General features: G+C 38.3%; 1 protein-coding gene and 1 long non-coding RNA gene across 4 annotated transcripts in view; both read right to left on the bottom strand.

Annotated features, from left to right (window-relative positions):
* Positions 1-23,028, bottom strand: part of ppp2r5d (protein phosphatase 2, regulatory subunit B', delta) — a 30,420-nt gene extending 7,392 nt beyond the window's left edge. For 2 of the 3 annotated variants that reach the window (XM_017463449.3, XM_017463451.3), the window contains exons 1-6: positions 22,935-23,028; positions 22,647-22,846; positions 21,526-21,609; positions 16,119-16,293; positions 8,850-9,049; positions 220-330 (exon numbers count right to left, since the gene is read on the bottom strand). In XM_017463449.3, the coding sequence (XP_017318938.1) occupies positions 220-330; positions 8,850-9,049; positions 16,119-16,293; positions 21,526-21,609; positions 22,647-22,673 (597 nt within the window). In that variant the 5' untranslated portion in view covers positions 22,674-22,846; positions 22,935-23,028. The remainder of the gene's footprint in view (positions 1-219; positions 331-8,849; positions 9,050-16,118; positions 16,294-21,525; positions 21,610-22,646; positions 22,847-22,934) is intronic. The other variant, XM_053679586.1, reaches the window with a different exon arrangement.
* Positions 3,925-8,842, bottom strand: LOC108263046 (uncharacterized). The gene is made up of 2 exons (XR_001812073.3): positions 4,973-8,842; positions 3,925-4,586 (listed from the first exon to the last, which is right to left on the bottom strand). It is a non-coding gene; the product is annotated as an uncharacterized LOC108263046 (long non-coding RNA).
* Positions 23,029-24,218: the final 1,190 nt, after the last annotated feature.

Below are 24,218 nucleotides of genomic sequence, written 5' to 3'. Positions count from 1 at the left end.
CACCTACATGACTTCCTCAGATGGCAAATGTTTTGCCAGCTACCGGGGGAGAGGGGTGGGGGGCATTCCCCCTCACTCCACTGTCAGGCATAGGCCCTTATTTTTATTTTTTTAAAGGGCAACCACAAAATGCAGAGGACCATAATTCACAAAACAGCCTGCAAATCTGCTAATTGAATAGTGTATTAGTGTTAAGGTGGTACAGAGGGTCACACTTGCCTGCAGGTGAGGCCAAGCTGCTTCCAGTGTAGGCTCATCCTCCTCAGGATCAAATTCTGCTCCAGTAGGATTAGAAGAAGGAGGCAGGGTCCTAAATAGGTTCACTGAAAACTACAGCAACAAAAAGACATAATGGACAATTTATTAGCGAGCTTTATTTACAGGTATGATCAAATTTATTTATCAGTACCACATAAGTCAATACATCTTTCCTATTGCGCACGGCTAGAAGTACCACATATATAATAAAATGTGATATGATAATATTGTCACATCTTCATATATTTGTCTCTCTGGATTTCATTCATGTTCTCATAAAGATATATAGCTTCTAATAAAAAGGGCAGTAGTTTTGATGGAGGAACAGGTACTCTGAAATGGAAATTCACAGAGATAGGAAAGACTACATGAAGATGTCCCAGCTGTTCCTGGGTGACTAGCAACGTTCAAAAGCATAGATGTCAGAGGTTAGCTATCTACTTAATTTATTGCACATTGTTCAACTTCTCAGATATAGCCTGCAAGCTTTGTTTTACAGAGAGGGGGTGGGGGCAATTTAAAATCTTAAGCAAAGCAGGGAAGGAGAAATAGAGTTGTATGGATTATTCAACTGGTTTGTATAATTCTGCATCCTTAAATCCATTCATGTAGGTGTGTGAATGTCTTAGAGCAAAGCAGATCCACACTCCGCAGGGTTGCACGTTAACGTTTTTTTTGGTGCTACAGAGGTTTTTTACAGAACACCTCTTGCTTAACACTGACTACGTTTACATGGACAGCAGTAATCTAATTATTGACCTTATTCTGAATAAGTCATCCATTAAGTCTTGTGATTAAGGTGTTTACATGAGTTACTTTTAGAATACTCCTTTCATGTTCAGGTTTTACATGTTATAGAACATAGATCGATTAACGGCACACATCATTACGTCCCCACGCCACGCCATACGATGTTCCCTCCAGAATTTCACATATCGACATACAGTTGGTCTTCGTTATGGTACCATATACAGTTTTGGGTGTTTCATTTGTAACTTATGAAAGCTTCAAGTGCGGTTAATTATTTGTCATGCTGTACGTATTTTTATATTTTTGTATAGCCTTTATCGGCCGATACATCAGCGCATCTCTAATGTATATAGTAGGAAAAATACATGTATTTTGGCTACTGTAAGTATGTGGTTTCGGACGCAGCCCATGGCTTCAAGCAGTCGTCTATTTGCATGTACAGTATGACAAATAGTTTAAAAACATCCCATGACCAGGGCCGATTACATCCTCTGTGTAAAGATGATGCCTCTTGTGTGGAATGATGACAAAACTGCAATTTGTAATCTCTATAAGCTCTGCACTGCTAAAATTTTACACCGGACGCTGCAGCCAAGTCAATTTTTTATTTATTTATTTTATGGTTTTTTGTTTTTTTTTTGCTGCGCTGCTTGCACGGAATTAAAGGGCCAGTACACCGTTGAAAGATTTAAATGAAGATGAGTGACAAAAAAAAGTATATATATTACACAGAAAATTTATTTGTAGAGTAGTATATTTCATATCCAGTTAATGTCAATATATAAAAAAAAAAGTTTAGATTATATATTACCAGTTTGATGTTCAATGATGAAGTAGAAATGCTTTTGTTTGTGGTGAGTGAATGTGAAGCCTATCAGGAGGTCTTTTAGAATTCAGTCAATGTTAATATGAATTAATAACATTCAATAAGTCAAGAAATCTTACCTTAATCTTCAGAATTTAGTTCATGTGTTAATGTTAGAGTAATGTGTTTTCTGTTTATGAGATCAGTTACTGTGAAACAACTTGTTGAAATGGTTTTTATTTGCATTTCCTTCAGAATTGTTATTTCTAATTTAAAAGAAGGCATAAAAGGCAGAACTATCGGTGCATCTCTAATATACATGTATTTCTCCTACTATATAGTAGGTAAGTACACTGTTTCGGACCCAGCCGTGCTCTCGTTTGCCATCAAACGGTTGAGCACTGCCATGTGTGAACATGGCGCGAAATGCGGTGAAAACTCCCACACGATGTTAATAGTGTGATTAAGGTGTGTACACGTCTGTAATGCACATTGATAATGCAACTAAAACAGGAATACTCCACAAACCTTAATTCGATTTGTGTTTACTTCGTGTATGGCTTTAGTTGGATTAAGGTCATCAATAATTGCTGTCCACATGGTAGTTTCTTAATCAGAGTATTGTCTTAATCGGGTTAATATCGGATTATTGTTGTCCATGTAAACATACCAACAGTCAGTTTTGTTTATATAGCCCACTATCTCTAAATCACACACAAAACAACATCCATATACTACACTTCAAATTAACAGAACAAATCTGTGTGTCTGTAGTCAGAGATCACTTAATAAAAGAACTAAAAAGAATAAAAGAACATTATTTGCAAACCAGCAAACTCGCCCAAATGGTGACACTCCTCTACTGGACTCACACTGTCAAGTGCATCATTGCTTTAGTGTGTGTGTGTGTAATAACTGCGCCCAGGGGCCATCTTCAGTCGTCTTGACTCGGTCTTGCCACTGGATCATGGTGGTCACTGGGAAGTGCGAGTGAGGCCGATGCTGTGCAAGCCTTCCTCACTTTAATCCAATTCACGCGCAAGTCGAGTCCCAGTTTGTGTTCTCCATAATGGAGGTAGAAATGGAAACTTCAGTCTTCGTCGAAATCGATGGCCAACTCCTGTGTGTGTGTGTTATTTGGCAATGAAGGCATCTCTGGCAAGAAAGTGACATTGGGAAGTGCTGTGTTCTTGAGGTCATCCCTTTTTAAAATGCCGTTACTAATTACATAAGGTTTATCTACTCTAAACTTTTCTGGAGCCTCCATGCACCAGCAAAAGAACAAGAGCTGTTGATTAGCATAGAAAGTTAGCCAGCTTCTTTCGTTTCTTCCTCGCGGGCTCTTTTGGGGTTTTGGTTGAGCACTCGAAAATACCACCTCATTTTCCTGGCATCATCTAACTCGCTCGACTAGCTGAGGAAATAGCTTTGAGGCAACTGCATAGGAATTATGGGATTGTTCCCTAGGAATTAGTGTAAGATGTATGGACTCAATGCAGCTGGGACAGGATTTTTAAATCACACAATAGTCTACCAAGTGAAATAGCAATACGCCATCGATTAACGTCATGCATGCACGACAACCTCTCACTTCACACAAACAAGCAGCTCTGTCTCGCACACATGCAAAACTGTGACGCACGGGTGCTACTGCGGTAAATTCATTCATCGCCGAGACCGATTTTTTTGCAGCACGTGCAACGTATACGTCGCATTGTACAGCCCTGCTCTAATGAACTGATTTGCAGGTAACAGAGACATCCCCCTACCCCCCCCAATTTAAAAACTGCTCTTTCAAACACACAGTACAGTAGAATAAACACCTAAGATGACTCATCTGTGATTATCAGTAAAGTGTTCCCCTTACAAGTATCACGTATGGAATGAGACACTCAACATTCTTTGTGAAACGGGCAGTACCTTAAAGGACTACGAATAGTGCCTAGAAAAAGGATTCATGTTGCTATGGAAACAGAATTTTCAGGCAAAACGTTCATGCAACCTGGTGTAATTGCAAAAGGATCATTCCACGTCAAAAAAAACTGAAATGCGACTCATGACACGTCATCATCTAATATAAAATACTGCATAAGACAAAGACACTAAATAACTGAGGTTTACATTGTTGTATTTATTGATTTTGAACAATAATAACGTTGGGGCTTGCACTTGTGCCTCAAAATAGAGTTCCCTCTAAAAATATTCATAAAAAAAAATAAAAAAAAAGTCCTGTATTTAGAATTTGATTGGCCTGCAGGGCAATACATATGTGAGGAGACCATGTATTTAAATAGGGAGACGAATGTAGATGATGCAAGTGGGGGGAAAATACATCCAAAGGAAATTGCCTTTAGACTAGGCAAATCATACGCAAGATTATTGCACAGGCGTACAGATAAACCTCCTACAATTCCAAGCAAAATGAACTTCCACCACCAAAATCCAGACTTACGTACTACTCTTTTCACAGAATCATATTAGATGTTGCCCAGCAAATAATAAAGATCGAGTTTTTAAAGATGAGACAAAAGATGTGAGTAGATTTTTAAAGATGAGAAATTATGAGACAAAATATATTCTATAGTGTGATGTCCCTGAGCTGCTGTACAGTCCTGTACAGTATTTCCCAGTAAGTAATGTGGCAGGGGTCTCAGGTTGGCACTGCTGGGAAATTTGTATGTACATGGGTCATTCTCCAACTCAGATATTTCAAACGCCATCACTTCAATTCAGGCACAAAAGTACAGATGAGAACCTCAGCCAATCAGGGAAGCTAAAGAGAGAGATGACATGAGTGTAAAGAATACAAACAGGAGTGAGGGATTGAAAGTGTCAGATATAACACTAAGAGTTCTGTTAAGTGTGCCACTCCTATTATGTTTTGTTGGAATGTTGGAGAACAAAATATACAGATTGCACAACAAAATACACATATTATTCAAATAGTTACTAGAAAAAGGATTCATGTTGCCATGGAAACAGAATTTTCAAGCAAAACGTCCATGTAACCTGGTGTAATTTTAAAAGGATCATTCCACATCAAAAAAACTGAAAAACGACTCATGACACGTCATCATCTAATAAAAAATACTGCATAAGACAAAAACACTAAATAACTCCAAGTGATTAATGACCAGGTGTTTGAATTTTGTTCTGTACCTTATATTTCAGCAAGTCAACTACAGTTAGCAGTCTAAATGCATGTAATAGCCCTGGAGATGAGCGGCACCTCGGAAGGCCCATTCATAAATTCTGCATAATGAGTAGGGCTGTACGATTATGGCCAAAATGATAATCCCGATTATTTATCATGATTATTAATTGATTTGTGACAACATATTTTTATTGCACTTTCACATTTATTAAGTTCTCTCATGCCACAATATAACACACAAGTAGGCTTGAGAAAACTTGAGTTGGTCAATTATGACAGAATTTAGGAACACAGTGTGAGCCATGACAAATTAATTTACCTTCTGATAAACTAAATGTAATATTTTCGGTTAATTTTACAGACTGTATGCAAAAAAACAACTGTTAACCTGTTCCACCTTATAAACAAAATACAATAAACATCAATGTTCAGTCTTTGAAGTCTGCTCCTCTTAAATATAGTTAAAGCTACACTATTAGACATTTTCCACTGTCATGGTTTTGGGCTGGAGTCAGTTCTCGAACCGCTCTGTGTATATTGTGTATATATATCGGAATAATCTCATATAGGATGTGATTGGGTGAGTTCATTTACCCGTCAGATGTGAAGCGCTTTAGTTTGAATGGGTCTTCATTACTGCTGCTCGGATCAGGATTTTTACAGCAGATACCGATCCAGATACCAATCTTTTTTTTGTTTAAACTTTAATCAGGAAGTCCATCATAAACAGTTAAATGTAAGCTCTCTGCTCATGGTCACTGTTAATTGAGTTAAAATAATAGCAATGAGATACTGTTGGATAACTGATAAATAAACAAGCATAATATATTTATTTTTAAATATCTTAAAAACAATAGAGAGTCCTATTTAAAAGTAGACGAACACAAAAATGATCCATATTAGGGCTAATAGCTTTCTAAGGAAATAGCTTATTAAGCTTAATGTCAAATTGATATTAAATGCAACACATTAATTAAACATCATTTCATTTCTCATTTTATTTATATTTTATGAAGTTATAATAATATGTATTTTTATATTAAATGATTGATTTATTTATAACTAAGCACATTTTCTGTCTTTACATTTTAGTAGTTTTATTTTTGTTTGTTTATCAGTTTTAGATGGGTTTCCCCAGTACAGTGTCTGCTGATAATATTTTGGGGGTAATTAAATCAAAACATGGAAACTGGGTTGACTTTTCTAGTGATATCTGGCAACCGTGAGTTTAAATGGAGTGTATTAGAGTTAGTGAAGGAGAGCTGCAGTGTACTGTGTGTTTACAGACCGAACAGTTGCTACTCTTGATTATGATTGGTGAGGGGTGTTTTAATAAAGAAGTTTGAATTAAACCCACCTTGTAGCGTTAGCATTATTATTAATTTACTCCACACGAAGCCGCTGTGTCTATACGAGCAGGTGAAAGTTCAGGTCATTTTGCGAGATCAATAAAAGATGGCGGTTTGTGAGATTGGGAAGTTGAGAGAAGCAGATGATGTACAGTTACTTGTCATCATAATGGCTGCTCTGCAGTATTTCCACACTTGTTCGGTTGACTGAGGAGATGAAAAACAGTGTGAAAGTAACTGTTGCGCGGTGTAGATGTATTTTGGACTTCCTGTAGTTTTTATTCCGATTGTATTCTACAACTCCGAACAGGTCACTCACACCGGTGCGAACAAATATTTATGCACAGTTGCATAAAATACTTTTCAGTCACAAATGCGAGTGAAATGGTCGCATTGTAGAGCCCTGAGTTTATCTGCAATTTTTTTTCCCGTTCGGCGTGATGTTTAATGTCCCCGACAACCTCTGTAGTGCCATTTGGTATCATGTTAATTTCATGATTTCTTCTCGTGCAAAGCGCTGGCGCTCGAAGTGAAGCTGGCAGCTCCAGCGCTAAAATGCTAACTCCGTTTTGGCATTACAAAATGACGTCATCCCTGCGCTGCTCTATGGTGATTGGCAGTAAGTGTAAGAAGCGCTTGATTTGATATGCAGCGGAGTTTTAGCGGAGGACGAACTATAAACATTAATATCGCAGTCGATCATGTTCATTTAAACGTTGGCAATCAAAATCGATCGATATTCGATTAATTGTGCAGCCTTAATAATGAGCAACAAGTTTTACTGCAGCAGGCAGTACAAATGTGCTCTAGAGAACAGTCTTTGTTCCAAGGAGCTAGACCCATCCTGAGCCGAGATATTGAGGTTTCCAAAAACAGCTGTATAACCAAAATTTGTTGTGTGCCATGACACAGAGATGGCCATTGTAGTTAAACAAAGTAAAAAAAAAAAAATAATAATAAATAAATAAATAATTAAAAAAAAAATTAAAAGGAACAAAAAAAACCTGGTGCTTTTGCAATGAAAATACATAGAGGTGAAATACAATGACTCAATTCATACATCCTGTAGCTTTGAAAGTTCCTGCCAAGTTCCTCTCTCTAAAGGAATTATCAGAGACAAATTACTTATGTTTTTCCGAAACGTTACAATTTAAGATGAAGTGTAAATTAGTTAGAAATGAAGCCTGGTGTAAACATATATATTATCTGTATATTGTAATACTGTATATTATCAAAATACACGTAAAATATATTTTCCACATTAGCTAACTAGATTATAGGAGTGTATAACCATACGGTGTAATGTATCTTGATACGACGGGCTCTTGATCCGATACGTTTTCATATCAAATAACACATCCAACAGACTGTATAATAAAGTGGACTATTCATCATAAAATGCCACTTATATTAGGAGAGCTGTTATAAACATTTAAACTTAAATCAAGCCCACACTCCCTCTGAAAATGCAGCTTCCTCTTTCAACAGGGGTTTAAAATACAAAACAAAACAACAACCACACTTCTCCTAAGGATATTGTGTTTCACGAGCCGTTATGAGAGAATACTAGCACGGGAAAAGCAGAAATGGTTATGTAAAATCCCCTCAGGTCCTTCCATACGTCAGACCTGATGTATGGAAGCACTTTAGTTTTCCGGTAAGTTACACTGCTACAGTGTGCAGAATCCACCTAATACTGCAGACATGCCTGACATCACCCCTGTGTGCTGGTCAACAAGATGAAAACATAAAGCTGTATGCAAACACTCCTTCACTGTTTGATTCGATCCAGGCCAAAGGTTGCAGTGACTGGGGAGTTCATAGCTGCAGATATGAGACCTCTTGGTTTAGAGAACACCTAATTCAAAGACACGTCTAGCACTAGAGCGAGAAAGTGGCCTGACTTGACAGCAAGAGTCATGGATCACAAAAACACTGTCATTATGAAGTTTCAGTGATTGCACTGTTATAATGATGAATGTTTAATCAATTCAGGAAAAACTTATCGCCGCTGTATTAAAAATATATGGCATAGAGGCACAACCGTATGCCTTCAAATGTTAATTTTGTGCTTTGAACTACATTAGTATATGACGAATGTTCTGTTAATATTTGTACTTGACTCCTTTCTGGTCATCTACTACTTTGACTCAAAGCAATGATTAATAATAATTTACATGACCTCGTTTTAGTTTCTTATTTAAGTGTTACTCTCGTTTCTTAAAAGATACTTAATTACAACTCAGGTGACATTTTATTGGTCATTAGCCACAGTACTAAACATCATTATTAACACAGGACTATATAAAAGAAGAAGAAGAAAAGTTAATTAATCATTCAACAGTTAATGTCAACATTCTAAAAAATGACAACTGGGGGGGTGAGGCAACTCGCAAATAAATCTGAAGTGGCATAAAACAACTTTTCTGATTTCTCTGGAGACTTGTGGCACAGAAAAGCTAACGGACAGGTGTGAACTTTCCAGCGTCCTAAACATGTCAGAATGTGCACGTAGGTGCGTGTGCGCTCTCACCATAATGACAGCCTCGGGGTAGATGCATTCAGTAACTACATCACGATTGTGTGTGATGTACTCCACCATCTCATTCAGTCCAGCACGCTTCACCTCCTTGTACTTCAGGTCACTGAGAGGATCCATCACGAAGTCAAACAGTACACAACACTGGCGCAGCTTCTGAACAAACAACTCCTCCCTGTCGATGGGCGGGGCATCTAAAATTCAGAGACAAAAACATTAAAAGACCATTAGAGTTTTTAACGTGTATGTATATAAAAACCCGCTTACAGAAGCTAAGGGATGCTGTTTGTATTTTGATAGCATTGCTGCTGTTAAACTATCTGTAGGCATCCACAATGTGCATGCTACAAGACAGCAACTTATTTTTAGTGCCCGTACAACACTAAAAGTTGAAAATAAACTAGATGAAAAAAAACTAAAAGAAAAAAAAACAGAAAAAACAACCACCCCAATCCAACATTTTGTTATTGGGTATGTTACCCAAGTATTCATGCTGAATTTTGTAGCCCTTCTGCCATGCATACCAAACAGAGAATATACATTTATAAAGCAATAAAATACTGAGATCACTGAAATCATCACTCATGTGAGACACTCGGGTCAGGTCAATGCCATTTTGAAAAAGCTAGCTAGAGGTGCTTTTCTATTGGACAGCACAGCACTCTTTTGTAGGAGTCTAGTGAGAGTCTGATGAACTATCTTCCTTATTTCCAATATCTAATTTTTCTGGTAGCTTTAGGAAGGAATATGATATACAAATTTATCATAGAATGATACACATGCAGTGTTCTTCCATGTTAATCGGTGTGGACTTCTAATACGCACACCATATGTTGGTGTACTGCACTGCCCAGTGTAAAAGCTCAATTAGATGTACATCAGCCACTTTTCCACTGCATGGTACAGCTCGACTCGACTCGCTTTTCCACTGCAGTTTAGTGACGCCTCAACGTGGGTGCCATCAACCACTCGCCTTTCCAGTATCTATTAAATGGCACAGATTCATTCAGGCATAATACAGAACCACTCGGTAAGGAGAATTCCCTACTCCCTCCAGGCGTGACTCACATTTAGTATTGGCTTGGCTCTCTTGGAACCTCAACTGAGGTGCTACAAAAAAAAAAAAAAGTACCAGGTACTACCCACAGTGGAAAACCCCCAAAAAGCGAGCAGAGTTGAGTCAAGTCGAACTGTGCAGTGGAAAAGCATCAATAGATTCCCCATTACACATCATCTCTTACAGCACCGCTGCATACAAGGGTGGTGAGGTCTGTACTATGGAACCAAATGGGCTGGAGCAAAGAGGAAAGTAATATACTAGTGATTTACTGGCCCAATATTAGCAAAGTAGTTTTTTTAAAAATAAATAAATAAATAATAATTTAAAAAATAATAATAATTGGAACAAAATACAGGTGCTAAAATAGTGGCCAGGGCTCAGAAGACTAAAATCTAGTCAAATACAAACTATTACTGAACTAGCCAGCTAATCGTAGGTAGCTTGGAAAAACACACAGAGTGGAGAATAAAACACACACCTCAAAAGAGATCAGGTACTGCAATTGACTCCCGTCTGTAAGCCGGACTAAAGACTAATGCCAACCAACCAACCAAATGAACCCACATCATTAAAGAACTAGCACTAGCCAGCAACAACAAATTGAGATTTGTCTGGTTCGGGTATTACCTGCTGAGATTTGGGTGACAGCCATAAATACACAATACATGTGAATCCCACCGAATCTCCCTTTTGTGAAGAGCTGATTGGACAGCTAACACCCTAATCAACGTAAAATGTGCATTGCAGCATGTTTAAGCCTGGTTTCTGATTACTAATGTGGCTTGTGTTACATTCTAACTGCATTCTGGATTGCATAGAGTTAGAGAGCTTTTGTGGTTGTGTAGGTCCTCAACTGTAAAAGGATAGGAAGTTCGGAAGTAAAAGAAATTGCTTGATGTCACCAAGAGATAGCGATGAATTGCGTAGTTTCACGGATACAGTGTCATGAAGCGTCGGCCAAAGAACAAAGCTAGGACAACGCTGTCAGAGGTGCACCAGAAAAATTGGTCATTATTAAATGAATATAAAAGAAATTAATCAATCGAGAACCATAAACACATTTTAAAGCCTTATTTATTAATAGCAATTAATAATCTGAGTGTCTTATTTATTACTTTTATGGTAATTCCTGTAGCCCCTGAAGTACCCAAAAGTCAGCACAACTTTAAATTAAAGACAGAAAGCCTCAAGGTCCATTAACATCGATCCACTTACATTTTATGTTAATTAGCATAACTCACGTTTTCGAACTCGTCCTACACCATTTCAGCTCAATCTCATATCATCTAGAAACCATAGAGCCAAAAAGTTAAGTTTTTTTGTTGGTCAAACTACATGGATTCTACAAAAAATAAACAAATAAATAAAAATACAGCAGAGATTGGCTTACACCTTACAGCTCATGAAAATAAAAAAAATCCGGTATCTCAAAATATTCGAATAAAGAATTTATAATACAGAAATGTCAACTTGAGAAGAGCACTAATCAGCTAATTATCTCAAAACACCTGGAAAAGTTTCCTGAGCATTTAATCTCTCACTCTGGTTCAGTACACACAACCACAATCATGGGGAAGATGGAAGTAAATTTTGCATTTCATTTGGAAATCAAGGTCCCAGAGTCTGGAGGAAGAGTGGAGAGACACAGAATCCAAGTTGCTTGAAGTCCAGTGTGAAGTTTCCACAGTCAGTGATGATTTGAGGTCCCATGTCATGTGCTGGTGTTGGTCCACTGTGTTTTCTCAAGTCAAAAGTCAATGCAGCGTCTACCAGGAGATTTTAGACCACTTCATGCTTCCATCTGCTGACGAACTTTATGGAGATGCTGTAATGAATCTAGAATATATGAAAGTTCCACTTTTTGAATTAAATTACGGGAATTTTTTTTTACTTTTTCACAATATTAAATTTTTTTGAGTTGCACCTATACAACGTCAAGTCTTCAATTTAGATTCTTTACATTTTTATCATCTTAATTACCCGACTACCAGTGGCTTCGTTTACATGCAACCAAAAAAACCCCGATAGTAATCCGATTGACGGCTCAATCAGACTGAAAAGCCTTCAAGTAAACACCTTTATCGACCCGATTGAGCTCGATCCGAACGAAATTTCGATTGGATTGGAAGGGGTGGTTTATTCCTATCCGATTAATCTTTTCTTTTCTACTTCTAAAAACTACCATGTAAATGATTCAATACTGTTATTTTCTAAATCAGATTCAAAAATACTTTGTGCACATGCATGTTCACATCCATATGGCATCCGGTGGAAAGAACTGGTCGATGGAGAAGCCAAAAGATTTGTTGAACATACTTAAAAGACAAAAAGATTTTGAAGCGACTGGACGGAAGAAAAGTTCGTAATAACGATCTCTTCAAAGACGTGTTTGGGGAAATGCAGTTTGAGGATTCAGTCGGTCAGTAGAACAAATTAAAGTGAGTAAGATTTGAGAACAAACCCGCTGTCGACATGTTTATATGTCAACAAAGCAAAAAAAATCCTATTAGGTCATTTGGTGTCACGTCCATGGCTTTCTTTCTCCACTATTGTATGGTTGGCATGACAACAGACGCTGTGTGTTTGTGCAGAAGCTTTGTTCGGAATACATATAATGCACATATAAAAGAATATATCTGAACTGGATTGCAATGTTCAGGGTACACATAATCCGATCTGCAATCGGATTGAATTCATTCGGATTGAAAAATCTTCATCGAAGAACACATTTCAGAAACGTGTTTGTGCTATAGTCCGGAGATCACATGCTCAAATCCAAATAAAGAATCCGCTGGTATTCCAAGAGAGCAAACTTGGCTGTGCTGTGACAGCAACATTAGTCAATCATCGGCATCTGTGAGCTCATGTATGCAGAAGTGGGCGGATAGCACTTTCCTCAGTGTGTGTGATTCCGCCCTGTTATGCAGCATGAGCAGCAGCTTGAAAAGATGCCGTTGGTAGCTTCACGCATCTCAGGTGGAAGCACGTTAGCCTTCACCCTCTTGAGTTGGTAACGTTCGTATGAGGGGGAGAGCTGGATGGTGTGTGAGAACTGGCCAAGATTAAATATATTAGATAAAATCAAGGGGAAAGTCACAGTATTTCTTCACACCCAATAACCAAAGCCTCATGATGAGATGTCTGCCTGTACACAACCTCAGACCTGACCCAGTTTACTGCTGAACAGCAGTCAGTCAGACAGTCATGAGACTGAACTTTCATACCTCCAGGGCCAAATGAACTCCCACAACCCAAGTGACAGCACAGATTCTCCTCTCAGCAAACACCACCAACGAAACATTTATTCCTATACTCAAACAACTGTCAGCACCACTGATACCCTGTACAAACATATGACGCTGACAAAAAGCGCAGCCATGAAGAAATACACAAAAGCAGGATAGAGAGACTTCAAGGCTTCCTGTCTTTGCCATGCTGACTTCCAAAACCGGTGGCAGAATCCTAACAGAATTCATGAGTCAGTGTGTTGACGGTGCCACAAACACACACAACTGCCATTTTAGCTGAACTCACATCTGCTCAGCATCACTCTGCAGAAGTGTGTGCACATGTACCTATATTAGATTGACTTCAGTAATTATATTCAAACTTACCTGATACAAGATAATTTATTGATCCCTGAAGTAGCATGCTTAGTAGTTTATGCTTAGTCCTACTGTGCATGCATTTCTATAGAGCAGACACACGTGATTAAGGATGATCAAAGTTTTGAGAAGTGTGATGAAGTACCATGCTGTATATGACATGAAATGTAATTTCTACTTTTAAGTATCGAAAATAGACAAGATAATCCATAAGCAGCTGATGGTGTTATGGCAGTACTAGAATTTAAACTGGAAATCATCATTAATTTAAACAAAACAAAGGTAATATTTTGATAATAATAATTTAATAATCATTTAATATTTGGTACAGCCAGTTTTCACTTCAGTACATCTGATGGCCACCCAAGCTGCTGTATCAACAGAGAGACTGTGTACTTTTGCACACATTTGCACAGTTCTATTATCAATTTATTTGAATAAAAAGCTGCATGTTTCTGGAACTCATGTTGAGGGTGATGTATTTCTTCAAGTAAGGCAGTAGCGTGTTTGGGGAGTAGCGTGCTTGAGCAGTGTGAATATGGTCATGTGAAGGATATCTTAAGTAAACCGCTTCAATTAAAATCTCTCATTTGAAGGCTTAGTAGTACAAACCTTGTAAACTACCATAGACTGGTATTGCACCCAGACTGCAAGAATGATACTTATTTTAGGATGGCTGCTATTACCCAAAGCCCTTTAGTCAGTAAAAGAAAAGAGTCTTTTTTTAAGGCAACCGAACACAATGGGAGACAAATGTGTCATGAGTTGTCCATGCACACTGGAGGCTAAAAATAAGCTTCTCTTATCTATTTGCTGCATTACACTTGTAGCTCAAGTGCAAAACTAATCATACAAACTTCAGACACCAAATGTGTTTTGGTTGCTGGAACATTGTGCGTTCATGTTTTTGGCCAAAAACATACCTGATCAGTTTTCTTCTGTGAGAATTAATTGATATTTGGTCAATTTGCTCATTTAATTAATTAATATTTAATTAAGTATACTCAGAGGCTAAGCTAACTATTTACAATAGAACAGGTTTATCTGCTTTCATTTTAACTGTGTGAATCTTGGTGGTGTTTCATGCCTTTCTATATTCCACCTACCATATCAAAAATACTGTGGGTATCATTTATTCATCTTAACAATGTGAAACTGCAAGCAGTCTAAAAATATACACTACCAGTCAAAAGTTCAGAGACACTTGACTGAAATGTTTCTCATGATCTTTAAAAGCTTTTGATCTGAAGGTGTATAATTAAATGTTTGAAATCGGTGTTGTAGACAAAAATATAACCGTGCCAACATATTCATTTCTTTTATTAGAAAACTAACAGTTTATTTACAACATTTTAAAAAATTTTTTTATTTATTTATTTTTTAAATGGATGACCTGGAGCAAAATAGCCAGAAAAGCAGCCAATAAGAGTCCAGTATAGGTGGGAACACTTTAATACTGTTTAAAAAGCATCTCAGGGAGATTCCTCAAGAAATCGGTTGAGAAAATACATTTCAGGAAATTCTAGGCAATAAGTATGTCTACTTTGAAGATGCTAAAAAACTAAATTATTTTAATTTATTTGGGATTTTTAAAAATTTTTATTCCCACAGTTCCATTTGTGTTATTCCAGAGTTTTGACTGCTTTATTATTATTATAAAATGTGTGTGGGGGTTAGGACAGATATAAAGAATGAGTGTCTAAATTTTGACCAACAGTGTACGTCTTGCCAAGCTTTGACCATCCTACTTACTATTGATCCAGTTACAGCCTGTGAACTGGCACGTTCTCCTTTTTTTTTTTTTTTTTTACCCGGTCACTCTCAAATGGTCATCAGAGCACAAAATGAAGCCAAAATAAATTTGTAGATTAAATAAAAATTACTCTCAAGTCTGTTGAATTTTTCCCATTTAAAAAACAAACACAAGTTACATATAGAACACTAAAGAGCAATTTTCTGATTAATACTGCCCACTGTACATGCTTGTCTTACTTGAGATGTGCCTTTTCATCTTATGCTTACAAGTGGCATCTTTTCTTTTCTTTTTCACTTGTGTTTAGTCATGTCACATAAAGTCAACATGGAAACAAGCATGCATTTAATGCACTCAAAGTATTCAGACTCCATCACATTTTCCAGTTACAACTGTATTTTGTTTAATAACATTTCAGCAATCACGAAAAGCCTTGCAGTCTCTGCTGCTTTAAACATCTCTACAACGTGGTGCTGCCAACACAATGATTTACTGTATGGATGGAAATGGCCGGTGATGAGGAATGTAATAATTGGCATTCAGGCCAAAGGGTTTCAGACAATCGAGTCTTGGGTGTGTTTTTTTTTTGCCTGGGAGATGCCAAAAAAAAAAAAAAAAACCAAGAGAGTGGTAAATGTACAAATATTAAAACATTGTGAAAACATGCTTTTTCATTAATTCAGATCTAAAAAAAATGTAGTTTAAAAAAATAAAGGAAAGGGGTCTAAATGCTTCATAAAATGGACGTTACCTAAAACTGACACACAAACAAATTGAATTGAAAAATATACACGAGCTCCCGTGATCATTCCTGGTGTAGAGAGGCCATAAAAGCAACACTGTACCTTTAAGAGCAGGAAGCTTCTGCAGCTCACGATTCTTGCTGAGGTTAAAGCGAGAAGAGCTCTGTCGGCGCTCTTTCTTGACGATCTGTGGACCACCTGAGTACTTGATTTTGTTGAGCTGAGTTGGAGGTGGGGTGCTGTTGCTGGGACGCTTGCTGGCTGTCTGCTGCTGCGCCTTTAAAAACAGACACGTTAAACTTCAGCAATTCCTATCAAATCAAACCATGAGGTCTTATGGTTTTATATAAAATCAAGCCAGTTGAAATGCTTCAGAGAAGGAAAAACTTGTAGACCAAAGCTCTCATTTCAATAGTTCCGTTCAGTGTGTGTGTACATCACTGACAAAACATTTTCTACAGACAGACAAGGTAAACGTTCTTTCTTTTGGTTCTAGCACCAAAATGCATCAGGTCTGGAAACCATGAGCCAGCAGGTTCAGGGGACTGAGGGTGTCCTCAGTGCATCAAGAAACAAATAAATGAATGTATTTTATCCTTTATAGCAATAAATGCATTATATAGCAAGAAATGTGCTGTGTACAGATGCTACAAGTTAGGTTGGGTTTATAAATAAATAAATAAACCAGAAATACAACATGTAAAATCTCCCATGACTTTTATTCTTGGAAAGTGCATTAGGAAACTCCCAAATCTGGTTTTGTTTTGTTTATCAACTGTTTGTATGGCAATCAATTGTCAGCCAAAATGTCGCAACGTAAACTTCAGTATCTATATGCAATTAGTTCCCATTCACTGTTTGATACGCAGCAACGGAAGAAAATCGTATAACCATTTTTTTCATCTTATCCGGTCATACACAACCTCTTTATGTGTGTATTACGACATTACAAACAGGGGAAAAAAAGCTTGGAAGGAAATAGTAAAGTTCGTCTGTGTCTCTGGTGAGTATACTAGCTGGAGATACAGTAATGCCATATGCACCTAGGCTAAAGCCATTCAAACTCAACTTTTCACAACTCCAATACATTTCATGTTACCATACATTTCCATACATGTCAGTTAGGGTTTCGACGTAATGTCCATAAGAAGTCATTTCAAAATAATAGCAAATATTATTATTATTAAAACAACAATAATAATGTACTAGATCAGATTTTCAGTGAGTTAAAAGTTGATGCACACTGTTACTATTTGGTAGCTTTACCATTTATTTGCTTTTATTTGAACTTGAATCAAATGCTTGGGCTAGCCTTCCCCAAGCTTCTTGCAATACAATATTTGCTCATTGCTCCTGACAGGTGTAACTTGTAACTGGTGTAACTTGGTCAGGTTTGTGGGCCTCCTTGCTCAGACACGCCTTTTCACTTCAGTCCACAGATTTTCTATGTGATTCACATCAGGGCTTTGTGACGGCTACTCCAGTACTTTCACTCTGATGTCTTTAAGGCATTTAGTAACAGCTTTGGAGGCATGCTTAGGATCATTATCTGGGTGGAAGTCCCAGTTGCGGCCAAGTTTTAACTTTCTGCCTGATGTCTTGAGGTGTTTCTTCAGTATTTCTAGATAATGCTCCTTCTTCATGATGCCATCTATTATATGAACTGCACCAGTCCTCCGTCCCCCAGCAAAACACCACCACAACATGATGCTGCCACCCCCATGCTTCACAGGTGTGATGGTGTTCTTCTGGATAAAAGCTTAATCTTTGTCCCTCCATATATAGTACTGCACTAATCATTATGGCCAAATAGTTACATTTTTTTTCAACTGACCAGAAAACTCTCCTCCAAAGGCTGGTGATCTCCTGCACACTTCAGTCTTTCTATGCCATTCTTGGGGTAAAGGGTTCTTCCTTGAGTGACAGCCTTTTAGGCTGTGGCAAAGTAGGGCTTTCTTAACCAGTTCATCCCTGGAAGTTAATTTGTTCCTCTTTTCTGATCGACACAGTGTCTGTGTAGTCCCAAGGTTTTTATATTTACATACAACTCTTTTTACAGATGCTCATTGTACCTTCAGTTGCTTGGGAATTGCTCCTAATTACAATATCCAAAAATTCACAATTTTGGTCTTGGCTGAGGCACTTGGATTTCGCCATGGTATCAAGGGCAAAAAGGTAATGGATTTAAATACAGCTATAGGTGCACCCCCCCTACCCAAATTAACTGCTACTTATGACAATTAGCCAGTCAGAAGCTTTAAAAAGTCATTATATCAATTTCTGGAATCTTCCACAACGTTTAAAGCGAGTCGACATTTGTCCCTGGAATTCTGATATCATGAATTAAAGCTGAAGAAAAATCAGTCTCCAAAGAAATGTATGGCAACATGAAATGTGTGCACTTGTGGAAAAAGGAGTTTGAATGCCTTTAGCCTATGTGTATGTAAACTTTTTTGCCTCAACTGTAGCTAGTACAGATAGCTTGCTTTGCTAATCTGTCAATGATGCTTGTATAAAGCCTAGCACATGTTAATCAAACACTGATTAGTGTGTTGTTTACTGTGTGCTTAACTAGTTAGCCTAAGAAGCTACTTATGACCACTACTGTTTCTCATCAGAACTAAAAAAATCGCTGGACAAACACATCCACAATCAACAACAGTAGCAGTCACTACATGTCCACAACAGACCAAAAGTACAATCCCACGAGCAACCTGTCGCTTACATGTGTGAAGGTACGATAAAGCTCATCCCTGAAACTCTCTGTAGAGAAGAATAAAAGGAGCACATGCACTCTGCAGAACGTCAGAAAGTTCTGATGCCCAAGAAACATAGCTAAATACATGCATGTGTTCGCCAAACTTAAAAAAAGAAAACTGTGGCATTACAGAGCTTTGGGATTTGCTCATGAATTCAGGTGAATAAACAAACACTGACTGTGAGACATGCTGAGACCTGTCTGCGCTATGGCAGAGCCGGCCATGGTGACTGGGTTTGCATGATTGAGTCAAACTCAAAATAGATCTAATCAATAAACTTCACTCTGTGCAACATCAACCTCGGTGTTCAGTTTCCTATGGGTAATGACACAAACACACTTGCCTTAGAACCATGACATACTAATTCTTGTTATATGGCGTAGTGCAACATTGAATTTAAAAAGATGAGTAAATCCACGCTTCTCCTTCTGTTGCTCAGACGCATTTCTAATCCTGGGCTTCTCAAACTTTCTGCATCCAGCCCCTTACACTCGGTTTACAGGCCTTCGTATTCTGTGGAGGTTCTAAAGTTCGCAATTCAATTGACTGGTCACTTATGCTAATAACCAAGTAATATAAATGTAATTCTACAATATAAGTATAATAACTTTGTGAGTTGCTTGTTATTTACACCGCTGAAACAAAAAAAAAGAAGAAGAAGAAGAAGAACAACAAAAATAACAATAACAAACCCCACAGGGCTATACTTCACAGACCCACTTTGAGAATCATGGTTCTGATCAACAACAGCAACAGCACACGCCAGCCCAAAGAGCATCATTTTCATATAACTGAGCGGTCTGGAGAGTTATTCTGCATATACCACAGAGACTTACCAACAATTACAACCTTTCATTTATTAATGAACAACTCACTGCACATTTATCAGTTTGTAGTTAGATTTAATGTTGTGGAACATCCGAGAAACAGGTTCCCTAATCAGCCTCTCTTTTCCTTCGTTCACACACACACACACACACACACACACACACACACACACACACTCTCCCTCTCTCTCACACACCGTATTAATAGAAACCCACACACAACAAACAGCTTGTCATTTTACTAAGAAACTGGAAAGCACAAGCTCCTCTGTCCTGAAGACTTTCCCGTTCTGGGAAACTTCACCGAACATCGTGACTGTTATAAAGAACCAACATCAGAGACTCGTTCCATAAAGGTTAAATAAGTGTCTCTTAACAACAAAGAAAAACAACTTCACCATATTAACAATCATACAGTTACTTCGTTGAACAACACTTTTTTTAATCCTCAGTTTAATAATAGTCTTAGATTATGTGGCGTCTCCGCCATTCAAGTCCCTGCATTTGAGCTGTTATTATAGAAACAATAACGTATCAGAACAAGCTCATTAACATAAACCTATCGTTCGTGTTACAGCCAGAACTATTGTCCGAGCCGTGTGATTATACAAAAATAGCACACATATTCTGATAAATCAGATTTGAGCATTCAACCACGCTGTGGTACAAATTAATATATCAGAGATAATCTATGATATGTTCGAGAGATCTCACCTTACAATCTCCCCCCCAGGATTTTGCAGTCGCAGAAATTAATGAAAAAAACAAAACAAAAGAAAAAAACCCTCAATATTCGCAGGAGCTTGCAAATTTTCAAAATTATTTCAGATTTTCAACAGATTTGGGACAAGAAGTGATGCGTGCAGTCTTCGATTCATGTGCATCAAACAAAAGTACAGCTAAACAAGGAGTACAGCTCATTTACCAACAAACATCAGTGCGAAAGACCGTGTAAAACAATTTCATGCAATTCGAGTAGTTTTCCAAAAAGGAAAAAAAGAAGAAGAAAAAAACGCGAAAAAGCCATAGCGTAATCACAACAACAACAAACAACTCCACGAAATCCTGTTTTTTTTACTGACTATAAAACCTTTAACATGAGCACACTGATGCAAACTCCATTTTGGGCAGTTTACCAGGTGCTGATGCGTTACAACAGACTGTACTAAACTAAACTGACCGAAACTACACAGTTATCTCCAAGTTACTCCAGATCCTGGTCACCTCTCTCTTTGCCACAACTGCTGAATCCTGTGTAATCCTGAGTCCTTCTGAAAATCTTTCTGTCAGTCCAATACGACAGTGGCCTTGCAAGAATAAAACACGTGAACTCTACCATCACTTTATGAAAACACATCATTTACGAGCACCATCCTTTTACTTAATTCATGTTTGATAACTATAACAGACGCTGCAGCATTTAAAAGCCATGTTAGGAGTTATACTAACTACTTAAAAAGTGCAGTCATTTATTACTTTGTTTTCTTTTTAAAAGGTGCATTGGGAAGCAGCTCGTTTACAGGCCCTCACACTGGGTCGACTGCTCCGGCTAGCCGCTCCCTTCCTGACAAAACATGCTCCAGTCTGGATCGAGTTCAACTTCTCTAATGGTCCTCTGTGCGCAGTTACAGATTGAGACAACACCACAGCATGATCAGCACTCAGAAGTCAGATCCCACTCTTCCAGTCAACGTTATAATGAAGCGCTCTTAAAACACCACACGAAAAGCACATTACTAACATGTTTAAAAGGAACAAAATGTGATTTGGGGTGGTTCTTTTTTCTTCATCTTCTAAACTAAGTCTTCCAAAGCAGCTATAGTGTTTCCTTGTGAGTAAAGCCAGGACATTACCATCAAAGCAGTAAAAAGAAATAAATAATTTATACATTCATCAGTATTTCAAGTCAAAACCAACCTTTACCTCATCTGAATTTTCACTCCCGGTGTCCTTTCCAGCATTGACGTTACTGTTTTTACTGCTGGCTTTAGCAGATTTCGGCGATTCCTATAAGCAAGATTAAAAACAAAATTATATTTAGCACTGATGAAGACCTGAAAAGACACAAGACACTCCTGCGCACAGATCTGATCATTGATGTGGTACCGAGGCTGGTTTTAACAGCGCAAACACCCGCATCAACATATACTGATCACACACACACACACACACACCACTTTCCACCACACCTCAGGAGAAATGCGCTTTCATGTGCTGCTGTACACATCATAGCTATATTCCAGCTTGACAGCTATTAAAATACACATCAATTCATTTAAACAGAAAAAGATGACCAGTGCTAGATGTACTGCTTGTGATTAGCCAGATACAGAGTCTCTCTGTGTGTGTGTTTTTCCAGCATACAATGTTCAGGAGAACAATCTTCTGAGTGTGAGGTTACTTCTGCATCAGGTGTTTCTACCAAGATCAAGCTAACCAGCTAAGGAAGGACAGCTGAGGAGAGCCAGCACTGCTGCTGACAATGTCAATAACACAGGACATCATTCTAGGAGGCTGTGAGAAGAGGGTCTAGTAATCAAAATGTCTTAATCCTGTTCCAGCTACACGACAAGAGCAGCCAAACTGCCACGTAGTGATCTAACGCCCTGTAACCTACACAATATCTCCATTTAAACATCCTCCTGCCAGCTGAAACGGCATCCAGACCCAGCCTGGCGGATCGGCGATACGCTTCCCGTTAAGGAAACTAGCTAGTTAGTTAGTTAGGAAGCGGAAGAATACTAGACATTACATGGTGTCAAACGTCCCAGTAAAATATGACGGATAGCAGCTAGATCTGCTCGCTCGGATTTTACCGACAGAAGGGAAGATCAATCGGAACAACACGCAGATTTCCACACGCTAACAGTTAGTTTTAGCTGATGACTAGCATGAGCGACATTAGCCACTTAGGCCTCGCTAGGAAAACTGCAAGCTTCTGGAAGGTTTGTAGGATACGAGGCACACAAACTACCATCATGTCTGACTTAGACAAAAACAAATCATACGCGTTTTCATGTCTGCAACACAGGCAAGTCGTTTACCTTTTCTTTTTTCGTTTTATTCGGCATTTTGCGGATGCGGTGTTTGGTGGTGCCTCGGTGACAGAATTTTCCCGCACGCTCGAGCGCTCAGTCAGTCAGGGCTCGCGCTGCCTCTCAGGCCCGCTGAAAGCTGATTGGTCCGTTAGAGACGACACGGCCTGGAGACAAGCCGACACCACTTCACTATTGGACTCGTGTTTCTGAATTTAAAAAGGGAGGAACACCGCAAATGATGTTGGCCACAAGTGCTCTTTTTAATTTAACACCATATGAAATTGTACCGCTTACCGTTTGTTGTAACTTACAAACCACGCTGAATGACCTGACTGCAGCGCGGTGCATTATCACGCGCTTTATGATGTTTACCTGCAGGGGCGTGGCCACAAGACCAAGCTAAAGCCTCTTCACACAACTCCTACAGTATACAGCGACGTGCTGAAGACGTGTACTGAATCATCATCATTTGCTCACGTTGGTTTAAGTTTTCGTTTTAGTATTGTAGGTATTCTGGCCAAATCCTTTGATTAATAGGAAGTATAGACAAATAATAAAAGGCAGTTCTATAATGAAATGGGTGACCATTTTGCACCACAAATCATGTCCCATAGGCTCATTAGGTAATGCAAACCTCAGTGTGCCATTTCTTTCCCTCCATGTCTAAACTCCTTAAGAGGAAATTTTAAGACTACATGACACTGACCCCAAACACACCTAGGGGTCAACTTGGCCATTTTCTAATAGATTTAAATGGGTTCTACTCAAATCTCCTCGAAAGGTAACAATAATAATAAAAGCTGCAAACAGTGTTTTCCAGGGGCCAAGTACCCAGACTCGGTGAGCGACACATTTACAGACACGCTACAACTCTTGCATAAGCAATCACAGGAAAGCAGAGCCATAACTACAGTACAGGCAAAGGGATTCAAGAGTAATTTGAAGTTACATGCATTTGCCAAATTGGGAAAAATGTTTTGAATGTCAGAGTTCCTTTGATAATTTGTTTAGACGGGTCTCAAGGTTTGAAGGAGTAGTAGCAAAACTAGCACTTAAATGGAAACATTTTCAGCATGTTAGTGTAAATTTTGACCAGTAAGTGGCGCTGCCGCAAAATGTTTTATATAACCTCAGAGCACGGTCATGAAGATGCCTACCAAGATTTGTGTCAGTGTACAAGGTCATTGTTGAGATACAGCCTCACTGCCTGTGTGTCAGCTTCACCGTCAGACTTGATGGCCTATCCCAGACAAATCGTTTGAAATATCAACATTCTTTTGTCCAGGTTGGTCTGAATATGACATATGACAAATTTGGTAATGTTACGACAATTTGTAGGAGGAGTAGCAAAAAAAGTTTTTGACAAAATCCAAGATGGTCGACAGGAAGTTCACTTGAATTTCAGATCTTGGTGTGCATTTACTTCAGCATACTCCAGGGAATTATAAGAAAAAAAGAACTGTGAATTTAGCACAAATTCTTCAAATGATATAAGGGAACAAATTTAAGTTGTTACAGTTCTTAACCAGAAGGTGGTGCAGTCATGAAACTTTTTGGGTACGGTCAGGGCATGGTCCT

Source organism: Ictalurus punctatus, chromosome 3, assembly GCF_001660625.3.
Source record: "Ictalurus punctatus breed USDA103 chromosome 3, Coco_2.0, whole genome shotgun sequence".
NCBI classification, from domain to species: Eukaryota; Metazoa; Chordata; class Actinopteri; order Siluriformes; family Ictaluridae; genus Ictalurus; species Ictalurus punctatus.
The sequence above is the reverse complement of the archived record's forward strand: the minus strand, read 5'-3'. Positions and strand labels throughout refer to the sequence as shown.